The sequence below is a fragment of the Triturus cristatus genome, chromosome 1_1 (genome assembly GCF_964204655.1).
Source record: "Triturus cristatus chromosome 1_1, aTriCri1.1, whole genome shotgun sequence".
Lineage (NCBI taxonomy): Eukaryota > Metazoa > Chordata > Amphibia > Caudata > Salamandridae > Triturus > Triturus cristatus.
In genome coordinates this window covers 119,044,033-119,071,401 of record NC_140579.1, presented here as the reverse complement: position 1 = coordinate 119,071,401, position 27,369 = coordinate 119,044,033, and the positions used below count along the sequence as shown (strand labels likewise).

At 47.9% G+C, this 27,369-nt stretch overlaps 1 protein-coding gene across 1 annotated transcript in view; it reads left to right on the top strand.

The window, feature by feature from the left end:
* Positions 1–26,344, top strand: part of LOC146869723 (uncharacterized) — an 87,222-nt gene extending 60,878 nt beyond the window's left edge. The window contains exons 19-25 of the mRNA XM_085640212.1: positions 10–60; positions 6,784–6,837; positions 7,177–7,230; positions 9,535–9,603; positions 9,841–9,888; positions 10,324–10,413; positions 26,288–26,344. Of these exons, the coding sequence (XP_085496338.1) occupies positions 10–60; positions 6,784–6,837; positions 7,177–7,230; positions 9,535–9,603; positions 9,841–9,888; positions 10,324–10,413; positions 26,288–26,344 (423 nt within the window). The remainder of the gene's footprint in view (positions 1–9; positions 61–6,783; positions 6,838–7,176; positions 7,231–9,534; positions 9,604–9,840; positions 9,889–10,323; positions 10,414–26,287) is intronic.
* The last annotated feature ends 1,025 nt before the right edge of the window (positions 26,345–27,369 follow it).

Genomic DNA, 27,369 nt, shown 5'->3' with positions numbered 1-27,369 from the left:
GCCACTACAGCTGCCACTTCAGCAGCAACAACAGTTGCCACAACAACTGCCTCCACAGCAGCAACAGTTGCAACAACAGCTGCAACTACATCAGAAACAACACTTGCCACTACATCTGCCACTACAACAGCAACAACAGTTGCTACAACATCTGCCTCCACAGCAGCAACACCAGTTGCCACAACAACTGCTACTACAACAGCAGCAACAGTTGCCACAACAACTGCCACCACAGCAGCAACAAAAGTTGCTACAACATCTGCCTCCACAACAGCAACTGTTGCCACTACAGCTGCCACTACAGCAGCAACAACAAATGCCACAATAGCTGCCTCCACAGCAGCAACAACAGTTGCCACTACATCAGAAACATCAGTTGCCACAACAGCTACCACCACAGCAGCAACAACAGTTGTCACAACAACTGCTACTACAACAGCAGCAACAGTTGCCACAACAGCTGCCACCACAGCAGCAACAACAGTTGCTACAACAGCTGCCACTACAACAGCAGCAACAGTTGCAACAACAGCTGCCACTTCATCAGAAAAAACAGCAGCAACAACAGTTGCCACTACAACTGCCTACACAGCAGCCACAGTTGTAGCAACAGCTGCCACTACATTAGAAACAACAGTTGCCACTACAGCTGCCACTACAGCAGCAACAACAGTTGCCACAACAACTGCCTCCACAGCAGCCACAGTTGTAACAACAGCTGCCACTACATTAGAAACAACAGTTGCCACAACAGCTGTCACTACATCAGAAACAACAGTTGCCACAACAGCTGCCTCCGCCTCTGAAACAGCAGTTGCAACAACAGCTGCAACTATATCAGAAACAACACTTGCCACTACATCTGCCACTACAACAGCAGCAACAGTTGCAACAACAGCTGCCACTACATCAGAAAAAACAGTTGCCACAACAGCTGAAACTGCATCAGAAACAACAGTTTCCACAACTGCCTCCACAGCAGCCACAGTTGTAACAGCAGCTGCCACTACATTAGAAACAACAGCTGCCACAACAGCTGCCACTACATCAGAAACAACAGTTGCCACAACAGCTGCCACTGCCTCCAAAACAACAGATGCAACAACAGCTGCAACTACATCAGAAACAACACTTGCCACTACATATGCCACTACAACAGCAGCAACAGTTGCAACAACAGCTGCCACTTCATCAGAAAAAACAGTTGCCACAACAGCTGAAACTACATCAGAAACAACAGTTTCCACAACAGCTGCCACTACATCAGAAACAACAGTTGCCACTACAGCTGCCACTACAGGAGCAACAACAGTTGCCACAACAACTGCCTCCACAGCAGCAACAGTTTCAACAACAGCTGCCACAACATTGGAAACAACACTTGCCACTACATCTGCCACTACAACAGCAACAACAGTTGCTACAACAGCTGCCTCCACGGCAGCAACAACAGTTGCTACAATAGCTGCCTCCACAGCAGCAACAACAGTTGCCACAACAGCTGCCACTACATCAGAAATAACAGCTGCCACAACAGCTGCCACTGCCTCTGAAACAATAGTTGCCACAACAGCTGAAACTACATCAGAAACAAAAGTCGCCACAACAGCTGCCACTATACCAGAAACAACAGTTGCCACACCAGCTGCCACTGCATCAGAAACAACAGTTGCCACTACAGCTACCAGCACAGCAGCAACAACAGTTGCCACAACAACTGCTACTACAACAGCAGCAACAGTTGCCACAACAGCTGCCACCACAGCAGCAACAACAGTTGCTACAACAGCTGCCTCCACAGCAGCAACAACAATTGCCACTACAGCTGCCACTACTTCAGTAACAACAGTTGCCACAACATCTGCCACTACAGCAGCAACAACAGCTGCCACAACAACTGCCTCCACAACAGCCACAGTTGTAACAACAGCTGCCACTACATTGGAAACAACAGTTGCCACAACAGCTGCCTCCGCCTCTGAAACAACAGTTGCAACAACAGCTGCAACTAAATCAGAAACACCACTTGCCACTACATCTGCCACTACAACAGTAGCAACAGTTGCAACAACAGTTGCCACTACATCAGAAAAAACAGTTGCCACAACAGCTGCCACTACATTAGAAACAACAGCTGCCACAACAGCTGCCACTACATCAGAAACAACAGTTGCCACAACAGCTGCCACTGCCTCTGAACCAACAGTTGCAACAACAGCTGCAACTACATCAGAAACAACACTTGCCACTACATCTGCCACAACAACAGCAGCAACTGTTGCAACAACAGCTGCCACTACATCAGAAAAAACAGTTGCCACAACAGCTGAAACTACATCAGATACAACACTTTCCTCAACAGCTGCCACTACATCAGAAACAACGGTTGCCACTACAGCTTCCACTACAGCAGCAACAACAGTTGCCACAACAACTGCCTCCACAGCAGCAACAGTTTCAACAACAGCTGCCACAACATTAGAAACAACAGTTGCCACAACAGCTGCCACTACATCAGAAACAACAGTTGCCACAACAGCAGCCACTGCCTCTGAAACAACAGTTGCCACAACAGCTGAAACTACATCAGAAACAAAAGTCGCCACAACAGCTGCCACTATATCAGAAACAACAGTTGCCACAACAGCTGCCACTACATCAGAAACAACAGTTGGCACTACAGCTGCCACTTCAGCAGCAACAACAGTTGCCACAACAACTGCCTCCACAGCAGCAACAGTTGCAACAACAGCTGCAACTACATCAGAAACAACACTTGCCACTACATCTGCCACTACAACAGCAACAACAGTTGCTACAACAGCTGCCTCCACAGCAGCAACACCAGTTGCCACAACAACTGCTACTACAACAGCAGCAACAGTTGCCACAACAACTGCCACCACAGCAGCAACAAAAGTTGCTACAACATCTGCCTCCACAACAGCAACTGTTGCCACTACAGCTGCCACTACAGCAGCAACAACAAATGCCACAATAGCTGCCTCCACAGCAGCAACAACAGTTGCCACTACTTCAGAAACATCAGTTGCCACAACAGCTACCACCACAGCAGCAAGAACAGTTGTCACAACAACTGCTACTACAACAGCAGCAACAGTTGCCACAACAGCTGCCACCACAGCAGCAACAACAGTTGCTACAACAGCTGCCACTACAACAGCAGCAACAGTTGCAACAACAGCTGCCACTTCATCAGAAAAAACAGCAGCAACAACAGTTGCCACTACAACTGCCTACACAGCAGCCACCGTTGTAGCAACAGCTGCCACTACATTAGAAACAACAGTTGCCACTACAGCTGCCACTACAGCAGCAACAACAGTTGCCACAACAACTGCCTCCACAGCAGCCACAGTTGTAACAACAGCTGCCACTACATTAGAAACAACAGTTGCCACAACAGCTGCCACTACATCAGAAACAACAGTTGCCACAACAGCTGCCTCCGCCTCTGAAACAACAGTTGCAACAACAGCTGCAACTACATCAGAAACAACACTTGCCACTACATCTGCCACTACAACAGCAGCAACAGTTGCAACAACAGCTGCCACTACATCAGAAAAAACAGTTGCCACAACAGCTGAAACTACATCAGAAACAACAGTTTCCACAACTGCCTCCACAGCAGCCACAGTTGTAACAGCAGCTGCCACTACATTAGAAACAACAGCTGCCACAACAGCTGCCACTACATCAGAAACAACAGTTGCCACTACAGCTGCCACTACAGCAGCAACAACAGTTGCCACAACAACTGCCTCCACAGCAGCAACAGTTGCAACAACAGCTGCCACTACATCAGAAACAACAGTTGCCACAACAGCTGAAACGACATCAGAAACAACAGTTTCCACAACAGCTGCCACTACATCAGAAACAACAGTTGCCACTACAGCTGCCACTACAGCAGCAACACTAGTTGCCACAACAACTGCCTCCACAGCAGCAACAGTCGCAACAACAGCTGTGACTATATCAGAAACAACTGTTGCAACAACAGCTGCAACTACATCAGAAACAACACTTGCCACTACATCTGCCACTACAACAGCAACAACAGTTGCCACAACAGCTGCCACTACATCAGCAACAACAGTTGCTTCTACATCTGCCACTACAGCAGCAACAACAGTTGCCACAACAACTGCCTCCACAGCAGCAACAGTTGCAACAACATCTGCCACTACATTAGAAACAACAGTTGCCACAACAGCTGCCACTACATCAGAAACAACAGTTGCCACAACATCTGCCACTTCCTCTGAAACAACAGTTGCAACAACAGCTGCAACTACATCAGAAACAACACTTGCCACTATATCTGCCACTACAACGGCAACAACAGTTGCTACAACAACTGCCTCCACAGCAGCAACATTTGCAACAACAGCTGCCACCACAGCTGAAACTACATCAGAAACACCAGTTTCCACAACAGCTGCCACTACATCAGAAACAACAGTTGCCACTACAGCTGCCACTACAACGGAAACAACAGTTGGCACAACAGCTGAAACTACAACAGAAACAAAAGTCGCCACAACAGCTGCCACTATATCAGAAACAACAGTTGCCACAACAGCTGTCCCTACATCAGAAACAACAGTTGTCACTACAGCTGCCACTTCAGCAGAAACAACAGTTGCCACTACAGCTACCACTACAGCAGCAACAACAGATACCACAATAGCTGCCTCCACAGCAGCAACAACATTTGCCACTACATCAGAAACATCATTTGCCACAAAAGCTGCCACTACATCAGAGACAACACTTGCCACTACATCTGCCACTACAACAGCAGCAACAGTTGCAAAAACAGCTGCCACTACATCAGAAACAACAGTTGCCACAACAGCTGAACCTACATCAGAAACAAATGTTTCCACAACAGCTGCCACTACATCAGAAACAACAGTTACCACTACAGCTGCCACTACAGCAGCAAAAACAGTTGCCACAACAACTGTCTCCACAGCAGCAACAGTTGCAACAACAGCTGCCACTACATCAGAAACAACCGTTGTCAGAACAGCTGCAACTGCATCAGAAACAACAGGTGCCACTACAGCTGCCACTACAGCAGCAAGAACAAATGCCACAATAGCTGCCTCCACAGCAGCAACAACAATTGCCACTTCATCAGAAACATCAGTTACCACAACTGCTGCCACCATAGCAGCAACAACAGTTGCCACAACAACTGCTACTACAACAGCAGCAACAGTTGCCACAACAACTGCCACAACAGCAGCAACAACAGTTGCTACAACATCTGCCTCCACAACAGCAACAGTTGCAACAACAGCTGCCACTACATCAGAAACAACAGTTGTCAGAACAGCTGCAACTGCATCAGAAACAACAGGTGCCACTACAGCTGCCACTACAGCAGCAAGAACAAATGCCACAATAGCTGCCTCCACAGCAGCAACAACAGTTGCCACTACATCAGAAACATCAGCTGCCACAACAGCTACCACCACAGCAGCAACAACAGTTGCCACAACAACTGCTACTACAACAGCAGCAACAGTTGCCACAACAGCTGCCACCACAGCAGCAACAACAGTTGCTACAACAGCTGCCTCCACAGCAGCAACAACAGTTGCCACAACAGCTGCAACTACATCAGCAACAACAGTTGCCACTACATCTGCCACTACAGCAGCAACAACAGTTGCCACAACAACTGCCTACACAGCAGCCACAGTTGTAGCAACAGCTGCCACTACATTAGAAACAACAGCTGCCACAACAGCTGCCACTACATCAGAAACAACAGTTGCCACAACAGCTGCCACTGCCTCTGAACCAACAGTTGCAACAACAGCTGCAACTACATCAGAAACAACACTTGCCACTACATCTGCCACTACAACAGCAGCAACAGTTGCAACAACAGCTACCACTACATCAGAAAAAACAGTTGCTACAACAGCTGAAACTACATCAGATACAACAGTTTCCACAACAGCTGCCACTACATCAGAAACAACAGTTGCCACTACAGCTGCCACTACAGCAGCAACAACAGTTGCCACAACAACTGTCTCCACAGCAGCAACAGTTTCAACAACAGCTGCCACAACATTAGAAACAACAGTTGCCACAACAGCTGCCACTACATCAGAAACAACAGTTGCCACAACAGCAGCCACTGCCTCTGAAACAATAGTTGCCACAACAGCTGAAACTACATCAGAAACAAAAGTCGCCACAACAGCTGCCACTATATCAGAAACAACAGTTGCCACAACAGCTGCCACTACATCAGAAACAACAGTTGTCACTACAGCTACCACTTCAGCAGCAACAACAGTTGCCACAACAACTGCCTCCACAGCAGCAACAGTTGCAACAACAGCTGCAACTACATCAGAAACAACACTTGCCACTACATCTGCCACTACAACAGCAACAACAGTTGATACAACAGCTGCCTCCATGGCAGCAACAACAGTTGCTACAACAGCTGCCTCCACAGCAGCAACAACAGTTGCCACAACAGCTGCCACTACATCAGCAACAACAGTTGCCACTACATCTGCCACTACAGCAGCAACAACAGTTGCCGCAACAACGGCCTCCACAGCAGCAACAGTTGCAACAACAGCTGCCACTATATCAGAAACAACACTTGCCACAACAACTGCTACTACAACAGCAGCAACAGTTGCCACAACAGCTGCCACCACAGCAGCAACAACAGTTGCTACAACAGCTGCCTCCACAGCAGCAACAACAGTTGCCACAACAGCTGCCACTACTTCAGCAACAACAGTCGCCACTACATCTGCCACTACAGCAGCAACAACAGTTGCCACAAAAACTGCCTCCACAGCAGCCACAGTTGTAACAACATCTGCCTTTACATTAGAAACAGCAGTTGCCACAACAGCTGCCACTACATCAGAAACAACAGTTGCCACAACAGCTGCCACCGCCTCTGAAACAACAGTTGCAACAACAGCTGCAACTACATCAGAAACAACACTTGCCACTACATCTGCCACTACAACAGCAGCAACAGTTGCAACAACAGCTGCCACTACATCAGAAAAAACAGTTGCCACAACAGCTGAAACTACATCAGAAGCAACAATTTCCACAACAGCTGCCACTATATCAGAAACAACAGTTGCCACTACAGCTGCCACTACAGCAGCAACAACAGTTGCCACAACAACTGCCTCCACAGCAGCAACAGTTTCAACAACAGCTGCCACAACATTAGAAACAACAGTTGCCACAACAGCTGCCACTACATCAGAAATAACAGTTGCCACAACAGCTGCCACTGCCTCTGAAACAACAGTTGCCACAACAGCTGAAACTACATCAGAAACAAAAGTGGCCACAACAGCTGCCACAACATCAGAAACAACACTTGCCACTACATCTGCCACTACAACAGCAACAACAGTTGCTACAACAGCTGCCTCCACTGCAGCAACAACAGTTGCAACAATAGCTGCCTTCACTGCAGCAACAACAGTTACCACAACAGCTGCCACTACATCAGCAACAACAGTTGCCACTACATCTGCCACTACAGCAGCAACAACAGTTGCCACAACAACTGCCATCACAGCAGCAACAGTTGCAACAACAGCTGCCACTACATTAGAAACAACAGTTGCCACAACAGCTGCCACTACATCAAAAACAGCAGTTGCCACAACATCTGCCACTGCCTCTGAAACAACAGTTGCAACAACAGCTGCAACTACATCAGCAACAACACTTGCCACTACATCTGCCACTACAACAGCAACAACAGTTGCTACAACAACTGCCTCCACAGCAGCAACAGTTGCAGCAACAGCTGCCACTACATCAGAAACATCATTTGCCACAACAGCTGCCACTACATCAGAAAAGACAGTTGCCACAACAGCTGCCACCACAGTAGCAACAACATTTGCCACAACAACTGCCTCCACAGCAGCAACAGTTGCAACAACAGCTGCCACTACATCAGAAACAACAGTTACCCCTACAGCTGCCACTACAGCAGCAACAACAGTTGCCACAACAACTGCCTCCACAGCAGCAACAGTTGCAACAACAGCTGCCACTACATCAGAAACAACAGTTGCCACAACAGCTGCCACTACATCAGAAACAACAGTTGCCACAACAGCTGCCACTGCCTCTGAAACAACAGTTGCAACAACAGCTGCAACTACATCAGAAACAACACTTGCCACTACATCTGCCACTAAAACAGCAGCAACAGTTGCAACAACAGCTGCCACTTCGTCAGAAAAAACAGTTGCCACAACAGCTGAAACTACATCAGAAACAACAGTTTCCACAACAGCTGCCACTACATCAGAAACAACAGTTGCCACTACAGCTGCCACTACAGCAGCAACAACAGTTGCCACAACAACTGCCTCCACAGCAGCAACAGTTTCAACAACAGCTTTCACAACATTGGAAACAACACTTGCCACTACATCTGCCACTACAACAGCAACAACAGTTGCTACAACAGCTGCCTCCACGGCAGCAACAACAGTTGCTACAATGGCTGCCTCCACAGCAGCAACAACAGTTGCCACAACAGCTGCCACTACATCAGAAATAACAGTTGCCACAACAGCTGCCACTGCCTCTGAAACAATAGTTGCCACAACAGCTGAAACTACATCAGAAACAAAAGTCGCCACAACAGCTGCCACTATATCAGAAACAACAGTTGCCACAACAGCTGCCACTGCATCAGAAACAACAGTTGCCACTACAGCTACCAGCACAGCAGCAACAACAGTTGCCACAACAACTGCTACTACAACAGCAGCAACAGTTGCCACAACAGCTGCCACCACAGCAGCAACAACAGTTGCTACAACAGCTGCCTCCACAGCAGCAACAACACTTGCCACAACAGCTGCCACTACTTCAGCAACAACAGTTGCCACGACATCTGCCACTACAGCAGCAACAACAGTTGCCACAACAACTGCCTCCACAGCAGCCACAGTTGTAACAACAGCTGCCACTACATTAGAAACAACAGTTGCCACAACAGCTGCCACTACATCAGAAACAACAGTTGCCACAACAGCTGCCTCCGCCTCTGAAACAACAGTTGCAACAACAGCTGCAACTACATCAGAAACAACACTTGCCACTACATCTGCCACTACAACAGCAGCAACAGTTGCAACAACAGCTGCCACTACATCAGAAAAAACAGTTGCCACAACAGCTGAAACTACATCAGAAACAACAATTTCCACAACAGCTGCCACTACATCAGAAACAACAGTTGCCACTACAGCTGCCACTCCATCAGCAACAACAGTTGCCACAACAACTGCCTCCACACCAGCAACAGTTGCAACAACAGCTGCCACTACATCAAAAACAACAATTGCCACAACAGCTGAAACTACATCAGAAACAACAGTTTCCACAACAGCTGCCACTACATCAGAAACAACAGTTGCCACTACAGCTGCCACTACAGCAGCAACAACAGTTGCCACAACAACTGCCTCCACAGCAGCAACAGTCGCAACAACAGCTATGACTATATCAGAAACAACTGTTGCAACAACAGCTGCAACTACATCAGAAACAACACTTGCCACTACATCTGCCACTACAACAGCAACAACAGTTGCTACAACAGCTGCCTCCATGGCAGCAACAACAGTTGCTACAATAGCTGCCACCACAGCAGCAACAACAGTTGCCACAACAGCTGGCACTACATCAGCAACAACAGTTGCCACTACAGCTGCCACTACAGCAGCAACAACAGTTGCCACAACAACTGCCTCCACAGCAGCAACAGTTGCAACAACAGCTGCCACTACATTAGAAACAACAGTTGCCACAACAGCTGCCACTACATCAGAAACAACAGTTGCCACAACATCTGCCACTTCCTCTGAAACAACAGTTGTCACAACAGCTGCAACTACATCAGAAACAACACTTGCCACTATATCTGCCACTACAACAGCAACAACAGTTGCTACAACAACTGCCTCCACAGCAGCAACATTTGCAACAACAGCTGCCACTACAGCTGAAACTACATCAGAAACAACAGTTTCCACCACAGCTGCCACTACATCAGAAACAACAGTTGCCACTACAGCTGCCACTACAACGGAAACAACAGTTGGCACAACAGCTGCCACTGTCTCTGAAACAACAGTTGCCACAACAGCTGAAACTACAACAAAAACAAAAGTCGCCACAACAGCTGCCACTATATCAGAAACAACAGTTGCCACAACAGCTGCCACTACATCAGAAACAACAGTTGTCACTACAGCTGCCACTTCAGCAGAAACAACAGTTGCCACTACAGCTACCACTACAGCAGCAACAACAGATACCACAATAGCTGCCTCCACAGCAGCAACAACATTTGCCACTACATCAGAAACATCAATTGCCACAACAGCTGCCACTACATCAGAGACAACACTTGCCACTACATCTGCCACTACAACAGCAGCAACAGTTGCAAAAACAGGTGCCACTACATCAGAAACAACAGTTGCCACAACAGCTGAAACTACATCCGAAACAAATGTTTCCACAACAGCTGCCACTACATCAGAAACAACAGTTACCACTACAGCTGCCACTACAGCAGCAAAAACAGTTGCCACAACAACTGCCTCCACAGCAGCAACAGTTGCAACAACATGTGCCACTACAACAGAAACAACAGTTGCAAGAACAGCTGACACTGCCTCAGAAACAACAGGTGCCACTACAGCTGCCACTACAGCAGCAAGAACAAATGCCACAATAGCTGCCTCCACAGCAGCAACAACAATTGCCACTGCATCAGAAACATCAGTTACCACAACAGCTGCCACCACAGCAGCAACAACAGTTGCCACAACAACTGCTACTACAACAGCAGCAACAGTTGCCACAACAACTGCCACCACAGCAGCAACAACAGTTGCTACAACATCTGCCTCCCTAGCAGCAACAACAGCTGCAACTACATCAGCAACAACAGTTGCTACTACATCTGCCACTACAGCAGCAACAACAGTTGCCACAACAACTGCCTACACAGCAGCAACAGTTGCAACAACAGCTGCCACTACATCAGAAACAACAGTTGCCACAACAGCTGCCACTACTTCAGAAACAACAGTTGCCACAACAGCTGCCACTACAGCAGCAACAACAGTTGCCAAAACAGCTGCCACTGCAGCAGCAACAACAGTTGCTACAACAACTGCCGCCAGAGCAGCAACAGTTGCAACAACAGCTGAAACTACATCAGAAACAAAAGTTTCCACAACAGCTGCCACTACATCAGAAACAACAGTTACCACTACAGCTGCCACTACAGCAGCAACAACAGTTGCCACAACAACTGCCTCCACAGCAGCAACAGTTGCAACAACAGCTGCCACTACATTAGAAACAACAGTTGCCACTACAGCTGCCACTACAGCAGCAACAACAGATACCACAATAGCTGCCTCCACTGCTGCAACAACATTTGCCACTACATCAGAAACATCATTTGCCACAACAGCTGCCACTACATCAGAAACAACAGTTGCCAGAACAGCTGCCACTGCATCAGAAACAACAATTGCCACAACAGCTGAAACTACATCAGAAACAACAGTTTCCACAACAGCTGCCACTACATCAGAAACAACAGTTGCCACTACAGCTGCCACTACATCAGAAACAACAGTTGGCACAACAGCTGCCACTGCCTCTGAAACAACAGTTGCCACAACAGCTGAAACTACGTCAGAAACAAAAGTCGCCACAACAGCTGCCACTATATCAGAAACAACAGTTGCCACTACAGCTACCACTTCAGCAGCAACAACAGTTGCCACAACAACTGCCTCCACAGCAGCAACAGTTGCAACAACAGCTGCAACTACATCAGAAACAACACTTGCCACTACAACAGCAACAACAGTTGCTACAACAGCTGCCTCCACAGCAGCAACAACAGTTGCTACAATTGCTGCCTCCACAGCAGCAACAACAGTTTCCACAACAGCTGGCACTACATCAGCAACAACAGTTGCCACTACATCTGCCACTACAGCAGCAACAACAGTTGCCACAACAACTGCCTCCACAGCAGCAACAGTTGCAACAACAGCTGCCACTACATTAGAAACAACAGTTGCCACAACAGCTGCCACTACATCAGAAACAACAGTTGCCACAACATCTGCCACTGCCTCTGAAACAACAGTTGCAACAACAGCTGCAACTACATCAGAAACAACACTTGCCTCTATATCTGCCACTACAACAGCAACAACAGTTGCTACAACAACTGCCTCCACAGCAGCAATATTTGCAACAACAGATGCCACTGCCTCTGAAACAACAGTTGCCACAACAGCTGAAACTACATCAGAAACGAAAGTCGCCACAACAGCTGCCACTATATCAGAAACAACAGTTGCCACTACAGCTACCACTACAGCAGCAACAACAGATACCACAATAGCTGCCTCCACAGCAGCAACAACATTTGCCACTACATCAGAAACATCGTTTGCCACAACAGCTGCCACTACATCAGAAACAACAGTTGCCAAAACAGCTGCCACTACAGCAGCAACAACATTTGCTACAACAACTGCCTCCACAGCAGCAACAGTTGCAACAACAGCTGCCACTACATCAGAAACAACAGTTACCACTACAGCTGCCACTACAGCAGCAACAACAGTTGCCACAACAACTGCCTCCCCAGCCGCAACTTTTGCAACAACAGCTGCCACTACTTCAGAAACAACAGTTGCCACAACAGCTGCCACTGCCTCTGAAACAACAGTTGCAACAACAGCTGCAAATACATCAGAAACAACACTTGCCACTACATCTGCCACTACAACAGCAGCAACAGTTGCAACAACAGCTGCCACTACATCAGAAAAAACAGTTGCCACAACAGCTGAAACTACATCAGAAACAACAGTTGCCAACACAGCTGCCACTACAGCAGCAACAACAGTTGCTACAACAACTGCCTCCACAGCAGAAACAGTTACCACAACAGCTGCCACCACAGCAGCAACAACAGTTGCCACAACAACTGCCACCACAGCAGCAACAACAGTTGCTACAACATCTGCCTCCACCACAGCAACTGTTGCCACTACAGCTGCCACTACAGCAGCAACAACAAATGCCACAATAGCTGCCTCCACAGCAGCAACAACAGTTGCCACTACATCAGAAACATCAGTTGCCACAACAGCTACCACCACAGCAGCAACAACAGTTGCCACAACAACTGCTACTACAACAGCAGCAACAGTTGCCACAACAGCTGCCACCCCAGCAGCAACAACAGTTGCTACAACAGCTGCCTCCACAACAGCAACAGCAGTTGCCACAACAGCTGCCACTACATCAGCAACAACAGTTGCCACTACATCTGCCACTACAGCAGAAACAACAGTTGCCCCAACAACTGCCTCCACAGCAGCCACAGTTGTAACAACAGCTGCCACTACATTAGAAACAACAGCTGCCACAACAGCTGCCACTACATCAGAAACAACAGTTGCCACAACAGCTGCCACTGCCTCTGAAACAACAGTTGCAACAACAGCTGCAACTACATCAGAAACAACACTTGCCACTACATCTGCCACTACAACAGCAGCAACAGTTGCAACAACAGCTGCCACTACATCAGAAACAACAGTTGCCACTACAGCTGCCACTACAGCAGCAACAACAGTTGCCACAACAACTGCCTCCACAGCAGGAACAGTTTCAACAACAGCTGCCACAACATTGGAAACAACACTTGCCCCTACATCTGCCACTACAACAGCAACAACAGTTGCTACAATAGCTGCCTCCACGGCAGCAACAACAGTTGCTACAATAGCTGCCTCCACAGCAGCAACAACAGTTGCCACAACAGCTGCCACTACATCAGAAATAACAGTTGCCACAACAGCTGCCACTGCCTCTGAAACAACAGTTGCCACAACAGCTGAATCTACATCAGAAACAAAAGTTGCCACAACAGCTGCCACTATATCAGAAACAACAGTTGCCACAACATCTGCCACTGCCTCTGAAACAACAGTTGCAACAACAGCTGCAACTACATCAGAAACAACACTTGCCACTATATCTGCCACTACAACAGCAACAACAGTTGCTACAACAACTGCCTCCACAGCAACAACATTTGCAACAACAGCTGCCACTGCCTCTGAAACAACAGTTGCCACAACAGCTGAAACTACATCAGAAACAAAAGTCGCCACAACAGCTGCCACTATATCAGAAACAACAGTTGCCACAGCTGCTGCCACTACATCAGAAACAACAGTTGCCACTACAGCTACCACTTCAGCAGCAACAACAGTTGCCACAACAACTGCCTCCACAGCAGCAACAGTTGCAACAACAGCTGCAACTACATCAGAAACAACACTTGCCACTACAACAGCAACAACAGTTGCTACAACAGCTGCCTCCACAGCAGCAACAACAGTTGCTACAATAGCTGCCTCCACAGCAGCAACAACAGTTTCCACAACAGCTGGCACTACATCAGCAACAACAGTTGCCACTACATCTGCCACTACAGCAGAAACAACAGTTGCCCCAACAACTGCCTCCACAGCAGCCACAGTTGTAACAACAGCTGCCACTACATTAGAAACAACAGCTGCCACAACAGCTGCCACTACATCAGAAACAACAGTTGCCACAACAGCTGCCACTGCCTCTGAAACAACAGTTGCAACAACAGCTGCAACTACATCAGAAACAACACTTGCCACTACATCTGCCACTACAACAGCAGCAACAGTTGCAACAACAGCTGCCACTACATCAGAAACAACAGTTGCCACTACAGCTGCCACTACAGCAGCAACAACAGTTGCCACAACAACTGCCTCCACAGCAGCAACAGTTTCAACAACAGCTGCCACAACATTGGAAACAACACTTGCCCCTACATCTGCCACTACAACAGCAACAACAGTTGCTACAATAGCTGCCTCCACGGCAGCAACAACAGTTGCTACAATAGCTGCCTCCACAGCAGCAACAACAGTTGCCACAACAGCTGCCACTACATCAGAAATAACAGTTGCCACAACAGCTGCCACTGCCTCTGAAACAACAGTTGCCACAACAGCTGAATCTACATCAGAAACAAAAGTTGCCACAACAGCTGCCACTATATCAGAAACAACAGTTGCCACAACATCTGCCACTGCCTCTGAAACAACAGTTGCAACAACAGCTGCAACTACATCAGAAACAACACTTGCCACTATATCTGCCACTACAACAGCAACAACAGTTGCTACAACAACTGCCTCCACAGCAGCAACATTTGCAACAACAGCTGCCACTGCCTCTGAAACAACAGTTGCCACAACAGCTGAAACTACATCAGAAACAAAAGTCGCCACAACAGCTGCCTCTATATCAGAAACAACAGTTGCCACAGCTGCTGCCACTACATCAGAAACAACACTTGCCACTATATCTGCCACTACAACAGCAACAACAGTTGTTACAACAGCTGCCTCCACAGCAGCAACAACAGTTGCTACAATAGCTGCCTCCACAGCAGCAACAACAGTTTCCACAACAGCTGGCACTACATCAGCAACAACAGTTGCCACTACATCTGCCACTACAGCAGCAACAACAGTTGCCACAACAACTGCCTCCACAGCAGCAACAGTTGCAACAACAGCTGCCACTACATTAGAAACAACAGTTGTCACAACAGCTGCCACTACATCAGAAACAACAGTTGCCACAACATCTGCCACTGCCTCTGAAACAGCAGTTGCAACAACAGCTGCAACGACATCAGAAACAACACTTGCCACTACACCTGCCACTACAACAGCAGCAACAGTTGCAACAACAGCTGCCACTACATCAGAAAAAACAGTTGCCACAACAGCTGAAACTACATCAGAAACAACAGTTTCCAGAACAGATGCCACTACATCAGAAACAACAGTTGCCACTACAGCTGCCACTACAGCAGCAACAACAGTTGCCACAACAACTGCCTCCAAAGCAGCAACAGTTTCAACAACAGCTGCCACAACATTGGAAACAACACTTGCCACTACATCTGCCACTACAACAGCAACAACAGTTGCTACAACAGCTGCCTCCACGGCAGCAACAACAGTTGCTACAATAGCTGCCTCCACAGCAGCAACAACAGTTGCCACAACAGCTGCCACTACATCAGAAATAACAGTTGCCACAACAGCTGCCACTGCCTCTGAAACAACAGTTGCCACAACAGCTGAAACTACATCAGAAACAAAAGTTGCCACAACAGCTGCCACTATATCAGAAACAACAGTTGCCACAACAGCTGCCACTGCATCAGAAACAACAGTTGCAACAACAGCTGCAACTACATCAGAAACAACATTTGCCACAACAACTGCTACTACAACAGCGGCAACAGTTGCCACAACAGCTACCACCGCAGCAGCAACAACAGTTGCTACAACAGCTGCCTCCACAGCTGCAACAACAGTTGCCACAACAGCTGCCACTACATCAGAAACAACAGTTGCCACAACAGCTGCCACCGCCTCTGAAACAACAGTTGCAACAACAGCTGCAACTACATCAGAAACAACATTTGCCACTACATCTGCCACTACAACAGCAGCAACAGTTGCAACAACAGCTGCCACTACATCAGAAAAAACAGTTGCCACAACAGCTGAAACTACATCAGAAACAACAGTTTCCACAACAGCTGCCACTACATCAGAAACAACAGTTGCCACTACAGCTGCCACTACAGCAGCAACAACAGTTGCCACAACAACTGCCTCCACAGCAGCAACAGTTTCAACAACACCTGCCACAACATTAGAAACAACAGTTGCCACAACAGCTGCCACTACATCAGAAATAACAGTTGCCACAACAGCTGCCACTGCCTCTGAAACAACAGTTGCCACAACAGCTGAAACTACATCAGAAACAAAAGTCACCACAACAGCTGCCACTATATCAGAAACAACTGTTGCCACAACAGCTGCGACTACATCAGAAAAAACAGTTGCCACTACAGCTACCACTTCAGCAGCAACAACAGTTGCCACAACAACTGCCTCCACAGCAGCAACAGTTGCAACAACAGCTGCAACTACATCAGAAACAACACTTGCCACTATATCTGCCACTACAACAGCAACAACAGTTGCTACAACAGCTGCCTCCACAGCAGCAACAACAGTTGCCACAACAGCTGCCACTACATCAGCAACAACAGTTGCCACTACATCTGCCACTACAGCAGAAACAACAGTTGCCACAAAAACTGCCTCCACAGCAGCCACAGTTGTAACAACAGCTGCCACTACATTAGAAACAACAGCTGCCACAACAGCTGTGACTACATCAGAAACAACAGTTGCCACAACAGCTGCCACAGCCTCTGAAACAACAGTTGCAACAACAGCTGCAACTACATCAGAAACAACACTTGCCACTACATCTGCCACTACAACAGCAGCAACAGTTGCAACAACAGCTGCCACTACATCAGAAACAACACTTGCCACTTCAACAGCAACAACAGTTGCTACAACAGCTGCCTCCACAGCAGCAACAACAGTTGCTACAATAGCTGCCTCCACAGCAGCAACAACAGTTTCCACAACAGCTGGCACTACATCAGCAACAACAGTTGCCACTACATCTGCCACTACAGCAGCAACAACAGTTGCCACAACAACTGCCTCCACAGCAGCAACAGTTGCAACAACAGCTGCCACTACATTAGAAAAAACAGTTGCCACAACAGCTGCCACTACATCAGAAACAACACTTGCCACTTCAACAGCAACAACAGTTGCTACAACAGCTGCCTCCACAGCAGCAACAACAGTTGCTACAATAGCTGCCTCCACAGCAGCAACAACAGTTTCCACAACAGCTGGCACTACATCAGCAACAACAGTTGCCACTACATCTGCCACTACAGCAGCAACAACAGTTGCCACAACAACTGCCTCCACAGCAGCAACATTTGCAACAACAGCTGCCACTGCCTCTGAAACAACAGTTCCCACAACAGCTGAAACTACATCAGAAACGAAAGTCGCCACAACAGCTGCCACTATATCAGAAACAACAGTTGCCACTACAGCTACCACTACAGCAGCAACAACAGATACCACAATAGCTGCCTTTACAGCAGCAACAACATTTGCCACTACATCAGAAACATCGTTTGCCACAACAGCTGCCACTACATCAGAAACAACAGTTGCCAAAACAGCTGCCACTACAGCAGCAACAACAGTTGCTACAACAACTGCCTCCACAGCAGCAACAGTTACAACAACAGCTGCCACTACATCAGAAACAACAGTTGCCACAACAGCTGAAACGACATCAGAAACAAAAGTTTCCACAACAGCTGCCACTACATCAGAAAAAACAGTTGCCACAACAGCTGAAACTACATCAGAAACAACAGTTGCCAAAACAGCTGCCACTACAGCAGCAACAACAGTTGCCACAACAGCTGAAACTACATCAGAAACAAAAGATTCCACAACAGCTGCCACTACATCAGAAACAACAGTTGCCACTACAGCTGCCACTACAGCAGCAACAACAGTTGCCACAACAACTGCCTCCACAGCAGCAACAGTTGCAAGAACAGCTGCCACTACATCAGAAACAACAGTTGCCAGAACAGCTGCCACTGCATCAGAAACAACAGTTGCCACTACAGCTGCCACTACAGCAGCAAGAACAAATGCCACAATAGCTGCCTCCACAGCAGCAACAACAATTGCCACTACATCAGAAACATCAGTTACCACAACAGCTGCCACCACAGCAGCAACAACAGTTGCCACAACAACTGCCACCACAGCAGCAACAACAGTTGCTACAACATCTGCCTCCACCACAGCAACTGTTGCCACTACAGCTGCCACTACAGCAGCAACAACAAATGCCACAATAGCTGCCTCCACAGCAGCAACAACAGTTGCCACAACAACTGCTACTACAACAGCAGCAACAGTTGCCACAACAGCTGCCACCACAGCAGCAACAACAGTTGCTACAACAGCTGCATCCACAGCTGCAACAGCAGTTGCCACAACAGCTGCCACTACATCAGCAACAACAGTTGCCACTACATCTGCCACTACAGCAGAAACAACAGCTGCCACAACAACTGCCTCCACAGCAGCCACAGTTGTAACAACAGCTGCCACTACATTAGAAACAACAGCTGCCACAACAGCTGCCACTACATCGGAAACAACAGTTGCCACAACAGCTGCCACTGCCTCTGAAACAACAGTTGCAACAACAGCTGCAACTACATCAGAAACAACACTTGCCACCACATCTGCCACTACAACAGCAGCAACAGTTGCAACAACAGCTGCCACTACATCAGAAACCACAGTTGCCACTACAGCTGCCACTACAGCAGCAACAACAGTTGCCACAACAACTGCCTCCACGGCAGCAACAACAGTTGCTACAATAGCTGCCTCCACAGAAGCAACAACAGTTGCCACAACAGCTGCCACTACATCAGAAATAACAGTTGCCACAACAGCTGCCACTGCCTCTGAAACAACAGTTGCCACAACAGTTGAAACTACATCAGAAACAAAAGTCGCCACAACAGCTGCCACTATATCAGAAACAACAGTTGCTACCGCTGCTGCCACTACATCAGAAACAACAGTTGCCACTACAGCTACCACTTCAGCAGCAACAACAGTTGCCACAACAACTGCCTCCACAGCAGCAACAGTTGCAACAACAGCTGCAACTACATCAGAAACAACACTTGCCACTACAACAGCAACAACAGTTGCTACAATAGCTGCCTCCACAGCAGCAACAACAGTTTCCACAACAGATGGCACTACATCAGCAACAACAGTTGCCACTACATCTGCCACTACAGCAGCAACAACAGTTGCCACAACAACTGCCTCCACAGCAGCAACAGTTGCAACAACTGCCACTACATTAGAAACAACAGTTGCCACAACAGCTGCCACTACATCAGAAACAACAGTTGCCACAACATCTGCCACTGCCTCTGAAACAGCAGTTGCAACAACAGCTGCAACTACATCAGAAACAACACTTGCCACTACACCTGCCACTACAACAGCAGCAACAGTTGCAACAACAGCTGCCACTACATCTGAAAAAACAGTTGCCACAACAGCTGAAACTACATCAGAAACAACAGTTGCCAGAACAGCTGCCACTGCATCAGAAACAACAGTTGCCACTACAGCTGCCACTACAGCAGCGAGAACAAATGCCACAATAGCTGCCTCCACAGCAGCAACAACAATTGCCACTACATCAGAAACATCAGTTACCACAACAGCAGCCACCACAGCAGCACCAACAGTTGCCACAACAACTGCCACCACAGCAGCAACAACAGTTGCTACAACATCTCCCTCCACCACAGCAACTGTTGCCACTACAGCTGCCACTACAGCAGCAACAACAAATGCCACAATAGCTGCCTCCACAGCAGCAACAACAGTTGCCACAACAACTGCTACTACAACAGCAGCAACAGTTGCCACAACAGCTGCCACCACATCAGCAACAACAGTTGCCACTACATCTGCCACTACAGCAGCAACAACAGTTGCCACAACAACTGCCTCCACAGCAGCAACAGTTGCAACAACAGCTGCCACTACATTAGAAAAAACAGTTGCCACAACAGCTGCCACTACATCAGAAACAACACTTGCCACTTCAACAGCAACAACAGTTGCTACAACAGCTGCCTCCACAGCAGCAACAACAGTTGCTACAATAGCTGCCTCCACAGCAGCAACAACAGTTTCCACAACAGCTGGCACTACATCAGCAACAACAGTTGCCACTACATCTGCCACTACAGCAGCAACAACAGTTGCCACAACAACTGCCTCCACAGTAGCAACATTTGCAACAACAGCTGCCACTGCCTCTGAAACAACAGTTCCCACAACAGCTGAAACTACATCAGAAACGAAAGTCGCCACAACAGCTGCCACTATATCAGAAACAACAGTTGCCACTACAGCTACCACTACAGCAGCAACAACAGATACCACAATAGCTGCCTTTACAGCAGCAACAACATTTGCCACTACATCAGAAACATCGTTTGCCACAACAGCTGCCACTACATCAGAAACAACAGTTGCCAAAACAGCTGCCACTACAGCAGCAACAACAGTTGCTACAACAACTGCCTCCACAGCAGCAACAGTTACAACAACAGCTGCCACTACATCAGAAACAACAGTTGCCACAACAGCTGAAACGACATCAGAAACAAAAGTTTCCACAACAGCTGCCACTACATCAGAAAAAACAGTTGCCACAACAGCTAACACTACATCAGAAACAACAGTTGCCAAAACAGCTGCCACTACAGCAGCAACAACAGTTGCCACAACAGCTGAAACTACATCAGAAACAAAAGATTCCACAACAGCTGCCACTACATCAGAAACAACAGTTGCCACTACAGCTGCCACTACAGCAGCAACAACAGTTGCCACAACAACTGCCTCCACAGCAGCAACAGTTGCAAGAACAGCTGCCACTACATCAGAAACAACAGTTGCCAGAACAGCTGCCACTGCATCAGAAACAACAGTTGCCACTACAGCTGCCACTACAGCAGCAAGAACAAATGCCACAATAGCTGCCTCCACAGCAGCAACAACAATTGCCACTACATCAGAAACATCAGTTACCACAACAGCTGCCACCACAGCAGCAACAACAGTTGCCACAACAACTGCCACCACAGCAGCAACAACAGTTGCTACAACATCTGCCTCCACCACAGCAACTGTTGCCACTACAGCTGCCACTACAGCAGCAACAACAAATGCCACAATAGCTGCCTCCACAGCAGCAACAACAGTTGCCACAACAACTGCTACTACAACAGCAGCAACAGTTGCCACAACAGCTGCCACCACAGCAGCAACAACAGTTGCTACAACAGCTGCATCCACAGCTGCAACAGCAGTTGCCACAACAGCTGCCACTACATCAGCAACAACAGTTGCCACTACATCTGCCACTACAGCAGAAACAACAGCTGCCACAACAACTGCCTCCACAGCAGCCACAGTTGTAACAACAGCTGCCACTACATTAGAAACAACAGCTGCCACAACAGCTGCCACTACATCGGAAACAACAGTTGCCACAACAGCTGCCACTGCCTCTGAAACAACAGTTGCAACAACAGCTGCAACTACATCAGAAACAACACTTGCCACCACATCTGCCACTACAACAGCAGCAACAGTTGCAACAACAGCTGCCACTACATCAGAAACCACAGTTGCCACTACAGCTGCCACTACAGCAGCAACAACAGTTGCCACAACAACTGCCTCCACGGCAGCAACAACAGTTGCTACAATAGCTGCCTCCACAGAAGCAACAACAGTTGCCACAACAGCTGCCACTACATCAGAAATAACAGTTGCCACAACAGCTGCCACTGCCTCTGAAACAACAGTTGCCACAACAGTTGAAACTACATCAGAAACAAAAGTCGCCACAACAGCTGCCACTATATCAGAAACAACAGTTGCTACCGCTGCTGCCACTACATCAGAAACAACAGTTGCCACTACAGCTACCACTTCAGCAGCAACAACAGTTGCCACAACAACTGCCTCCACAGCAGCAACAGTTGCAACAACAGCTGCAACTACATCAGAAACAACACTTGCCACTACAACAGCAACAACAGTTGCTACAATAGCTGCCTCCACAGCAGCAACAACAGTTTCCACAACAGATGGCACTACATCAGCAACAACAGTTGCCACTACATCTGCCACTACAGCAGCAACAACAGTTGCCACAACAACTGCCTCCACAGCAGCAACAGTTGCAACAACTGCCACTACATTAGAAACAACAGTTGCCACAACAGCTGCCACTACATCAGAAACAACAGTTGCCACAACATCTGCCACTGCCTCTGAAACAGCAGTTGCAACAACAGCTGCAACTACATCAGAAACAACACTTGCCACTACACCTGCCACGACAACAGCAGCAACAGTTGCAACAACAGCTGCCACTACATCAGAAAAAACAGTTGCCACAACAGCTGAAACTACATCAGAAACAACAGTTTCCAGAACAGATGCCACTACATCAGAAACAACAGTTGCCACTACAGCTGCCACTACAGCAGCAACAACAGTTGCCACAACAACTGCCTCCAAAGCAGCAACAGTTTCAACAACAGCTGCCACAACATTGGAAACAACACTTGCCACTACATCTGCCACTACAACAGCAACAACAGTTGCTACAACAGCTGCCTCCACGGCAGCAACAACAGTTGCTACAATAACTGCCTCCACAGCAGCAACAACAGTTGCCACAACAGCTGCCACTACATCAGAAATAACAGTTGCCACAACAGCTGCCACTGCCTCTGAAACAACAGTTGCCACAACAGCTGAAACTACATCAGAAACAAAAGTTGCCACAACAGCTGCCACTATATCAGAAACAACAGTTGCCACAACAGCTGCCACTGCATCAGAAACAACAGTTGCCACTACAGCTACCAGCACAGCAGCAACAACAGTTGCCACAACAACTGCTACTACAACAGCAGCAACAGTTGCCACAACAGCTACCACCGCAGCAGCAACAACAGTTGCTACAACAGCTGCCTCCACAGCTGCAACAGCAGTTGCCACAACAGCTGCCACTACATCAGCAACAACAGTTGCCACTACATCTGCCACTACAGCAGAAACAACAGCTGCCACAACAACTGCCTCCACAGCAGCCACAGTTGTAACAACAGCTGCCACTACATTAGAAACAACAGCTGCCACTACATCAGAAACAACAGTTGCCACAACAGCTGCCACTGCCTCTGAAACAACAGTTGCAACAACAGCTGCAACTACATCAGAAACAACACTTGCCACTACATCTGCCACTACAACAGCAGCAACAGTTGCAACAACAGCTGCCACTACATCAGAAACCACAGTTGCCACTACAGCTGCCACTACAGCAGCAACAACAGTTGCCACAACAACTGCCTCCACGGCAGCAACAACAGTTGCTACAATAGCTGCCTCTACAGCAGCAACAACAGTTGCCACAACAGCTGCCACTACATCAGAAATAACGGTTGCCACAACAGCTGCCACTGCCTCTGAAACAACAGTTGCCACAACAGTTGAAACTACATCAGAAACAAAAGTCGCTACAACAGCTGCCACTATATCAGAAACAACAGTTGCTACCGCTGCTGCCACTACATCAGAAACAACAGTTGCCACTACAGCTACCACTTCAGCAGCAACAACAGTTGCCACAACAACTGCCTTCACAGCAGCAACAGTTACAACAACAGCTGCCACTACATCAGAAACAACACTTGCCACTACAACTGCAAAAACAGTTGCTACAACAGCTGCCTCCACAGCAGCAACAACAGTTGCTACAATAGCTGCCTCCACAGCAGCAACAACAGTTTCCACAACAGATGGCACTACAGCAGCAACAACAGTTGCCACAACAACTGCCTCCACAGCAGCAACAGTTGCAACAACTGCCACTACATTAGAAACAACATTTGCCACAACAGCTGCCACTACATCAGAAACAACAGTTGCCACAACATCTGCCACTGCCTCTGAAACAGCAGTTGCAACAACAGCTGCAACTACATCAGAAACAACACTTGCCACTACACCTGCCACGACAACAGCAGCAACAGTTGCAACAACAGCTGCCACTACATCAGAAAAAACAGTTGCCACAACAGCTGAAACTACATCAGAAACAACAGTTTCCAGAACAGATGCCACTACATCAGAAACAACAGTTGCCACTACAGCTGCCACTACAGCAGCAACAACAGTTGCCACAACAACTGCCTCCAAAGCAGCAACAGTTTCAACAACAGCTGCCACAACATTGGAAACAACACTTGCCACTACATCTGCCACTACAACAGCAACAACAGTTGCTACAACAGCTGCCTCCACGGCAGCAACAACAGTTGCTACAATAACTGCCTCCACAGCAGCAACAACAGTTGCCACAACAGCTGCCACTACATCAGAAATAACAGTTGCCACAACAGCTGCCACTGCCTCTGAAACAACAGTTGCCACAACAGCTGAAACTACATCAGAAACAAAAGTTGCCACAACAGCTGCCACTATATCAGAAACAACAGTTGCCACAACAGCTGCCACTGCATCAGAAACAACAGTTGCCACTACAGCTACCAGCACAGCAGCAACAACAGTTGCCACAACAACTGCTACTACAACAGCAGCAACAGTTGCCACAACAGCTACCACCGCAGCAGCAACAACAGTTGCTACAACAGCTGCCTCCACAGCTGCAACAACAGTTGCCACAATAGCTGCCACTACTTCAGCAACAACAGTTGCCACTACATCTGCCACTACAGCAGCAACAACAGTTGCCACAACAACTGCCTCCACAGCAGCCACAGTTGTAACAACAGCTGCCACTACATTAGAAACAACAGTTGCCACAACAGCTGCCACTACATCAGAAACAACAGTTGCCACAACAGCTGCCACCGCCTCTGAAACAACAGTTGCAACAACAGCTGCAACTACATCAGAAACAACACTTGCCACTACATCTGCCACTACAACAGCAGCAACAGTTGCAACAACAGCTGCCACTACATCAGAAAAAACAGTTGCCACAACAGCTGAAACTACATCAGAAACAACAGTTTCCACAACAGCTGCCACTACATCAGAAACAACAGTTGCCACTACAGCTGCCACTACAGCAGCAACAACAGTTGCCACAACAACTGCCTCCACAGCAGCAACAGTTTCAACAACAGCTGCCACAACATTAGAAACAACAGTTGCCACAACAGCTGCCACTACATCAGCAATAACAGTTGCCACAACAGCTGCCACTGCCTCTGAAACAACAGTTGCCACTACAGCTGAAACTACATCAGAAACAAAAGTCACCACAACAGCTGCCACTATATCAGAAACAACTGTTGCCACAACAGCTGCCACTACATCAGAAAAAACAGTTGCCACTACAGCTACCACTTCAGCAGCAACAACAGTTGCCACAACAACTGCCTCCACAGCAGCAACAGTTGCAACAACAGCTGCAACTACATCAGAAACAACACTTGCCACTACAACTGCCACAGCAACAACAGTTGCTAAAACAGCTGCCTCCACGGCAGCAACAACAGTTGCTACAATAGCTGCCTCCACAGCAGCAACACCAGTTGCCACAACAGCTGCCACTACATCAGCAACAACAGTTGCCACTACAGCTGCCACTACAGCAGCAACAACAGTTGCCACAACAACTGCCTCCACAGCAGCAACAGTTTCAACAACAGCTGCCACAACATTGGAAACAACACTTGCCCCTACATCTGCCACTACAACAGCAACAACAGTTGCTACAATAGCTGCCTCCACGGCAGCAACAACAGTTGCTACAATAGCTGCCTCCACAGCAGCAACAACAGTTGCCACAACAGCTGCCACTACATCAGAAATAACAGTTGCCACAACAGCTGCCACTGCCTCTGAAACAACAGTTGCCACAACAGCTGAATCTACATCAGAAACAAAAGTTGCCACAACAGCTGCCACTATATCAGAAACAACAGTTGCCACAACATCTGCCACTGCCTCTGAAACAACAGTTGCAACAACAGCTGCAACTACATCAGAAACAACACTTGCCACTCTATCTGCCACTACAACAGCAACAACAGTTGCTACAACAACTGCCTCCACAGCAGCAACATTTGCAACAACAGCTGCCACTGCCTCTGAAACAACAGTTGCCACAACAGCTGAAACTACATCAGAAACAAAAGTCGCCACAACAGCTGCCACTATATCAGAAACAACAGTTGCCACAGCTGCTGCCACTACATCAGAAACAACAGTTGCCACTACAGCTACCACTTCAGCAGCAACAACAGTTGCCACAACAACTGCCTCCACAGCAGCAACAGTTGCAACAACAGCTGCAACTACATCAGAAACAACACTTGCCACTACAGCTGCCACTACAGCAACAACAACAGTTGCCACAACAACTGCCTCCACGGCAGCAACAACAGTTGCTACAATAGCTGCCTCCACAGCAGCAACAACAGTTGCCACAACAGCTGCCACTACATCAGAAATAACGGTTGCCACAACAGCTGCCACTGCCTCTGAAACAACAGTTGCCACAACAGTTGAAACTACATCAGAAACAAAAGTC